This window comes from Poecile atricapillus, chromosome 2 (genome assembly GCF_030490865.1).
Source record: "Poecile atricapillus isolate bPoeAtr1 chromosome 2, bPoeAtr1.hap1, whole genome shotgun sequence".
NCBI lineage: Eukaryota > Metazoa > Chordata > Aves > Passeriformes > Paridae > Poecile > Poecile atricapillus.
This window is the reverse complement of record NC_081250.1, coordinates 133,536,530-133,545,231: the sequence shown is the minus strand read 5'-3', so window position 1 is coordinate 133,545,231 and position 8,702 is coordinate 133,536,530. Positions and strand designations below refer to the sequence as shown.

General features: G+C 41.8%; 1 protein-coding gene across 9 annotated transcripts in view; it reads left to right on the top strand.

Annotated features, from left to right (window-relative positions):
• Positions 1-433: 433 nt before the first annotated feature.
• Positions 434-8,702, top strand: part of UBR5 (ubiquitin protein ligase E3 component n-recognin 5) — an 86,687-nt gene continuing 78,418 nt past the window's right edge. For all 9 annotated transcript variants that reach the window (XM_058830658.1, XM_058830657.1, XM_058830653.1 and 6 more), the window contains exon 1: positions 434-752. In XM_058830658.1, the coding sequence (XP_058686641.1) occupies positions 691-752 (62 nt within the window). In that variant the 5' untranslated portion in view covers positions 434-690. The remainder of the gene's footprint in view (positions 753-8,702) is intronic.

Below are 8,702 nucleotides of genomic sequence, written 5' to 3'. Positions count from 1 at the left end.
GCACCTGCGGGCATCGGGGGAAATCCCTGTTCCCCCCACAGGGCACCCCTGGGGACCAGCACACTGAGGCCTCACACCCCCCCCTTCCCCACTCCCGCTTCCTCTCTGGAGCCGCTCCGGCCAAGAGGAAACGGCTCCGCTCCCGCCTCGCTCCCGCCCTGCGCCTCAGGGGGAGCCGCTCTGGGGCGGGGGGGGAAGAGAGAGCGAGGGGCAGGCACGTGGTGCTTTACGTCCCTCTCGCGCAATGACGTCATCGCGCCCCGCCGCGAGGGCGACACACCGGGCCAATCGGTGGCACGCTTAGTGGCAGGGGAGGGAGCCGCGCGCGCCAGTCAGCACGAGGCTTGCACGCGCGCCGCCGCGCGCGCCGGTCAAGCCCCGCCCCTTCCCTGTCGCGGCGCACGGAGGGCGGGGGAGGGGGGAGGGAGAAGGGCCCGCTGGAAGCCAAGATGGCGGCGCGTGCGTGAGCGCGGCCCGGGCCCAGCTCCGAGCGGCGCCGTTGCGGCCGTTCCGCCCCGCCCCGCGCCCGCAGCGCCGCGGCCGCCGAGAGCCCGAGACTCCACCGGGCGGCCCCGAACCACCCCGGGGGAGGGACGGAGGCCGAGAGCCCCCTCCCCCTCCGTCCCCATTGTGTGCCCGGCCCCCGCCCGCCCGTCTCCCGCCGCCGCCGGGGGGACACCGGCGCGGAACATGACCTCGATCCACTTCGTGGTGCACCCGCTGCCGGGCACCGAGGACCAGCTCAACGACCGGTGAGGGGGGGCGGAGGGGAGGGGCCCCCCGGGGGCGAGGGGAGGGGCCCCGGGGCAGCGGGGCCGGCCCGAACCCCCCCCGCCGGGCCGCGGTTCCGCCGGGTCTCGGGGCGTCCCGCTCCGAGCGGCCTCTCCCGGCGGCCGCCGCCGCCAAGTTCGCCCCGCGCGGGGCTGGGGGGCCGCGACCTTCGCCGCGGGCCCGGCGGGGGCTCCGGCCGGCCAGGGAAATCCCGGCGTCCGGCCGAGGAAGGGGGTTCCCGGGGATCCCTGGCCGAGGAAGTGGGTTCCCGGGGATCCCTGGCGGAGGAGCGAGAACGTGTCCATATTAATCAGGGATGGAGCGAGGCAGACAATGCGGGTGGGGGATCGCGGTGTGTGAGAGAATGACGGGAGCGGGGATAAAGGCGGCAGCGTTGTCACACGCAGCGCCGGTGTGCGCTGCTTTCCCCTGCTCACGCACCGGGTGTTAGATACAAAAGGAGGCCCGATCTCCAAATCACTGATGGTGTGCGGCTTGGCTGAGATGGGGATGACAGCTGCCAGCCTGGAAACCACGCAGCTAACTTTATGTAGGATTGGGGGAGAAAAATTGCAGGCTGGGGAGAAACTGGAGTGCTTGGAGAGAAAATGAATCCGTGAACCAAATTTTCTTCACTGCTTGACGTGTATTTGACAGCTCTGTGTGGCTGTCAGATATTTCTTCTGTAGCAATTGCTAATGGTATGTGTAATAGCTTGCAAATTTTACTTCTGCTCTTTTGTATAGGAATTCTTAAAAACCAGTAATTTAATCTTTAATTTCTAAAAAAAAATATGTTTGAATAAATCGTGATCTTTAATCATCACTGGATAGAAACCTTGAGTGTTTTTACACTAAAGATTAATGTTATTTAATGAGTCTAAACAATATTTAAATATTTTTAAGTCTTAAAAGGCATAAGCTCTTGGTTATACTCTCCTGGCTTTTATACGAGCAGTAGGTCAGGGTCCAATTCACTTCAAAGTTGTTTGTAGTTAGGTCACTTTTCCTAGACCAGTCTTTGCTGAGATGCCTCTTAAAACAGGTGAACTTTGAGAGTGTACCATGAGGAAAATGGGTAGTTTTGAAGACAGAATTTCTGTGTAACTACATAATCTGTATGCTTACACAGGGAAAAGATAAAACAGATCTAGAACATGACTGATACACTAGTGTGGAGTGTATTTTTTTTCACTTAGCCTGATAATGCATTTTACAGAATCCTGCTTCCTAGGAGGCCTAGCCATTCCTATGGGATTGATTTTCTTTCTCCATAAGTACTACATTAAAATTTGGCATAGATCATCTTCCTTTAGAGTGACAAACTGAGAGATGATGCTGTATTAGGAGTTCTTTCACTTACTGCTTGCACTGTTTTGGTTTGGAGTAAGATCTAGGGCTTTGAACTTGAAAGGACCCCAGTGGGTTTTCTTTTTTTTCTTTTTATGTTGATAGGCCCTTAGAAAACATTTAGCATGTAATTATCACACTTTGCTCCAAGTGAGAGAGCTCATCTATTTTTTCTTTAATGTTACGTCTTCTGTTGACATATTGATATAAAATATGAGTCCCTTTCAGTCTTCATAATGCCTTCTCGTTTTTATTTTTTTTTTTTCTTCTTACCACAGCAGCAGCTCTTACAACTACTATTTGAGACAGGAAGCTTCAAAATGTGTGGTAATTAATATATGGAGAAAGCTGTTGAAGTCCTGTTAAGCAGTGACTATTCTGAAAAATCAAGTGATTCCTTGATCTGAGCTGAAAGTCAGAAATTTTGGCTTCATAAAATGTAATTTTACTGAAAGTGCAGTAGCTTGTATCAGAACATGTAATGCAGTGAAATCAGAATGATTCATAAATAGGGTTGAGGCACACACATACATGCTGGAAATGTCAGTTCAATTTTATCAGTAGCATTGCTGCTTATTACTATTCTGTCAATGTAGATCAAGATCTTGATAGCTTAATAAATTCTCATACACGTACTCATAGAAGTTAGGATCTTGGAAAGTCTCGTGTCTCCGTGATGTTTCTTTTCTCTCTCACTTTATAGGCTTTTTCGAGTCTGTGCTGCAGACAGTGGTCAGTCAGGGTTCTTTTCTGTCTGTATTCTGAATGATAGTTATTTCTCAAAATCAGATTTTGGGATCATAATTCTGCATTGTATGCTTTCAGTTATGGGTTTGTGAATCTAAGGAGGAATCACTTAAAACACAAGGCATTTATCAGCGTGACCCCTGTGTATTTAGGATACAGGACACTTGAATTTTTATAATCAAATATTTGATACATTATGCTTAATAATCAGTGTAGATGTGTGAAGGCAGTGAAGTGTTTTTGGAAACCATCCTTCTGAAGTATTGCTCTGCTTTTAAGTACTCGACAAAATGTGAGGAAGTAGTTTTTTCCAGCTTGGTTTGGTGCATTTTCTGTCATTCTGTTCTACAGTTCTTACTAGGTTTTCTGTGTAATTTGTTACCACACTTATTCATGCAGCAACTGTGAGAATGGTAAAACTCTTCAAAGAAAAGAGGAGAAAGTAACTGTATAACCACAAATAATCACAGAATAATGGGGAATAATCGGAGGATCATCTGCTCATCATCTGAAAATACTTCGTAGCTAGTGTTTTTGAAAATGTAGGTTAGTATTGTACGTTGATGGTGATTATTAGTCCTCTCTCAAATAAGCTGAAACGGTGTTGAGTTCTTCACTCAGATGTCTGAGAGCTGGTGACACTGAAGAGAGTTCACAGAGGACAAGGTCATACTTAATTTTGTAGTTGTATTAGGATTCATCTTTTGAAATGGATACTAGGCTGAGCTTTTGTTTAGGATGAATAGAGATAATTAAAGTTTTTTTCTGGTAAGTTTATTAAGGGAGATAGGTAACTTGGGAATTTTTACCTCAGGCAATTTATTGTCTCCAAGCTGAATACGAGGAGTTTAATGGGAGAAAAATTCAGTATAGCTTGCAGTTTGAGAAATAACTCCATAGAGTATTTGGAATGTAAATAATTAATGGCTTTAATATTTGAAAAAGAGGTGTCCAGCTTCTGTTACAATGTATATCAGGTATATTTTGTCAATTATCCACCTCTATCTGGTTGGAGACTTTGTGCTTTGTGAAGGAAGTTTTACACAGATTCATAGATAAGTTAATCCTAGTAAATTCTTGGTATATTTCTTAATTTTATATTGGGTTAGGAAGTGGGTGTAACCATGACAAATAGCCTTTTCTTGGCTATTATGAAACCTCACAGGAGCAGTTTTACTTGCTGCTCTGTGGAAGGAGAAGGGGAGTCTTTCACCTTACATAAATGGCTTTTCGTACATGAGCTAATCTTCAGGGACAGGATTCATCTCAAAGTTTTAACTTTGTTTTTACCTTGTACTAAGAAAATTCTTGTCAGCTAAATGGTTTATGTCCTAGAGTAAGATGTAATATTTCAAGTGGTCATTGACACAATGTTAATATGGTCTTTTCTCTCCTCCTGAAGATGAGATGTAATGAATTTGGTTAGAGGGTATTCTGAATATGAGTGTTTAGAATTGTCATGTGATAAGTTTTCTGTCAGTAACATCTTTGAAACCAGTAGCACACCTGAGAAAAGTTGATTTGAAGCTTCAGTGAGTCTGTATCTAGGGTCAGCTTTGGGGAAAGAAACTATGATCTCGTTCTTTAACATGACTTTGTTTTCCCTTAATAATACATTCAGTGCCTGTCTCTGTTATTTGAACGTTACTTACTTTAGGCTGTGCCTGAACTGAAAATTTAAGTTGTGTACTTTGCAATGCCTGCATTGTTTGCACTCTCTGATAACCAATTTATGTGGAAAAAAAATACCTAGCAAGAACATACCTTTTTAATCTGCACATCGATTTAAGGTACTGTGCAAGTGATCAGTGGATATGTGGCTGCTACTCTGGCAAACGCCACCCCCCTTGCATTTACTGATGAGCAAATCTGTTAAAAATCTCAAGCAGATGTTGCTGGAAGGAGCTGGCTTAGGGTGTGGTATGGCTGTGCATGGAGCCAGCAGAGATGTGGAGTTGGTGTCTTGGCCCCACACATCCGCAGCAGCCATGCACAGGGAGGGAGAGAGAGCTCCTGGTAATGCAGGTGTTAATGTTAAAGTGATAATGCACGACCTGAACCCCCTCTGCTACATCCACAGGCGTGCTGGGAGAGTACCTGACCTCTTGTGTAGAGGAAAGCAGCCCAAGCTCGAACTTCTCAGTTCTTACTTACATGTGTTCCGCATTGCTGCCCCAAGTTGGGGAAAAGAAGGGATGTACTTTTGTGTTCCTAAACAGAGAATCTTCAAGTTTTGTGCAGATAATACAGTACTTCTTTTAGCTTAAATGATTTATTTTGGTGTGCTTTAAACTCTTCCTAATCTGCTTTAGCAAAAGTGCAGGTAGCCTGCCTCAAACAGTAATAGGTGATTTAATTACTGGGAAGCCATAACTGATATAGTATTTGAATTCCCTGAGTTACAGCTGCTTTAGTAACTTTAGTAACAGGTGAAATGTTGAACTTGGTTTTAGGATTAATTTCTTGAAAGCTTAGCTAAATTTAGATTGTCCTCTTTCAGAAGAGAAGGAGGGGATGGTATGACTGTCATGACATTATTATTATTATTATCATCAGAGTCTTAGTTGGAAACACTTTTTTAAAAAATAAAAGTATTTGGCTGCAAAAAGATTTGCAACACCACTATGGTAATATAGACTGTTACAGGATTCATACGTGCAGCAGTGCATTAAGATTTGGTCTTGCTTAGTATTGTTACTTAAGAACAATAATTTGGGAAGTTAAGCATCAGAATTTACAGTGTTATTTCATGTCTAGTTGAATGTGGAAGGTTACTTTTACATAGGCTGTTATTCTAGGCCTTTTTGGACTTTGCTGTGCCAGGGTCCTCTTCTGATTACAATTGCTTGCTACACCCCAGAATTTCTTTTTAGAGAGGACATATGTAATTGTCTGTGAATGTTCTTGCTGAAACTTTCCTGAGATGTTGTAAGTCAAAGTAATTGCTCTCTTCTGAAGGCGGAGGTTTGTTTTCCCCACCTCTTACGTTGCACTAACTGTAAGTTTCTGATCCCATAAGAAACTGACTTGCTAAAATGATATAAAGATAGCCCTGGTAAAGTGAAGTAAATATAATTTAGTGCATTAGGAAGTTGAACTGGTTTATCTCCTTGTTGGGTGCGCACCAGAATATTTTGAAAACTGCTGCAGGAGGGAGAGTTGGTAGTGAAGAACGGGTAAGAGGAAGCAGGGTTGAGTTCCTTCCATTTTGAAAGCAGCAAGTTTATTTTGGCTACTGTAATGTGAAACTGTACTGTGAATGTGATCTGGGCTGAGAGTAGTTGTGACCTGTCACAAGGAATTTAGTAAAATAGTAATTGGGGCACGAATGTTGCTTCCTTTTTCCTTCTCAAATCATCTATAAGGTTTGAGCATATTTGTTGTACCAATGATAAAGTAAGACTAATGGACTAAGATATTAGTAGCTGTATTTTAAGGTTGGCACTGCAAGTCACAGCTGTCAGAGAAGAACATTTTTAATTCTAAGAGCAGTAAGGTATCAGTCAACAACATTTATATGCTAAATATTTTTAAAAGTTAGCACACATTTGAGATAATTTTTGGTATAGTATGTATTCATGAAATATTCTGATTGCCATGCAGGTTGTTTGTCAAATTTGTGATTCAATCAAAAAATAGATGTGAAGGGTGTGCCACTTTCTTTCTTAAGCTATCTAAAGTAAGATAACTGTTCAGTACACAATTATATTTACATGAAAAATGACTTGACACTCGAGGAAAAAGAACCAAGAATGTTCCTAAGCTTGGCAAACGCAGTGTGTTGTAGCTGCCTTTTTACAGTTTCAGCACAGTTAATAATTAGTGACTTAAATAGGTGGTATTAGGTATTTGAAACTTTTATGAAGAAGAGAAGGGGGTTCAAGGTATTTTATTTTAGTGATTACACTAGCAGCAATCTAATTTGCAGTTAAATTGTAAGATGCTTAGTGTAAAAGCTGTTGTTTTGTCTTTCTCTGCATCTACAGCCATTTATGAAAGAAAAAAAATGTTTACAAAAAAAACTACATATGCTTTCCATTTGTACAGACATTTTTTTTGAACCTTGAGTTCACTGAAGTCCACTAAGGATTTGGCTCTTAGAAACGCCTCCACATAGGAGACTGCAGTAGTTGGCATCTGTATGTGCCCCAGAGGAAGTGTGAAGACAAGGCCTGGTTGCAGTAGTTAGAGGATTTTAAATGGAGAGGAGCAATTTGGAGAAAAAAGATGTTGAAATAAATACATAAACCTAATTTTCACGGTGTGCACATGTATTTTGTCCAAAACTTTAAGCCTGACAGTTTAAGTGAGGATGACACAGCAGTAGTTACTCCACTACAGGAATAATTATCTGAACTTCAGATCTTATTTGCTCTTTCTGGCTTAGAGCTATTTTGACAATAAACTCTGGGCTCTATTTCTAAAAGTCTTTCTGTGCTTAAAAAATTCAGTTCACCAAGACTGCTTTCTTTTCTCTTACCCTTCCCTTCTAGGGAAATTAGTATTTTGCTTCAATTTAAAGAAGTTTTTTGTTTTATATGAGAGAGAACACAAACTCACGGATACAAAGGTATGAAGTGTGACAATTCTAAACAGCTGAAACATACTGTAAACCTGAATAGAAAGTTTTAAGATAGGTTTATATAGAATAGAAAGGTTTAAGATGGGAGCACTGGTTCTCTGCATTTGCGTAAAACTGCCAGTTTTTTCCAGGTGAGGAGTGATGTAACCATTAAATTTGCTGTGTTTGCTCACAAGTCTTACTGCTACACCCAACACTTGTCAGGGGAATTTCTCATACTAAATATGCTTCACCAAGTCTTTCAGCAAATCCTAGCTGCTGCACTTGAAAGTGCAGTGTGTTTTAGAGCAGCAATCCGTACTGGTATATTGAATATTTAACATCCCAACTTGATTATTTGGTTGCAGTTCTAAAAATGATTTTTAGTGTAGCATTTTATGGTTTGTCTTATTGACTAGTTTTTGTAATCCCAAGCCAGTTGCTGTTGAGATGATTTCTCAAATAGCTTACATTCACAGTGGAGATGAAATGTGTATTTTCTGTAATGTTGTTTTGGACAGCTTTTCATCATTAAACTGGTTACTGCCTTTTACCAGGAAAGATGCCTGAAGATATTTTGGTCTCATCTTTCTGATTTAGTTTTTATATTACGGTGTTTTATTGAACAGTGCAGAAAAAAAAACTTTGAAAACATTTCCATGATTATTACTATTTTGAACATTAGCTGTGTTGGGATTTCTTGCTATCATTGTTTTATTGCCAGTCATGAGGTCTGCCAGTTTTAATTTGTTACAGCAGTAGTGTAATGCAGCATATGAAGGTACCAAGGCTGCTGGAGACTTCAGTGATCTTACAAAATTTGTCTTCAGGAAAAAAAATAAAAATTTACAAAAAAAAATCCACATTCGAGAGAGTGTGTCTTTTGTTTGTCAAATGAATCAGTTCAAAATATCTCTTAATAGCTGAGAGTGATTATACCCATGCAGCTGTAGTTTGCCTATTCATTAGAAGAGAGCCTAGAAAGAAACTGCTCTGTACTCAGGTCTTGCTGGTGCTACTTTCTGCAGCATGTTTGCCATCATCTCTAGTTAAGATGGATGCTAATTTTGTTTTGTTTTGTTTTTTTGGGTATTTTTTTTGTTTTTATTTTTTTTTTTGTTTTTTTTTCCTATGGGCTACAGAAGTAGTAGTTGATTACTTTAATCCAAAGCTGTGATAAAACAGCATTTTAAAAAATTGCTTACTGTCTTTCATTATGCTTCATTCTCTGTTATCCATTATGTTTCCTCAACTTCTCATGTTTTTCACCTCTG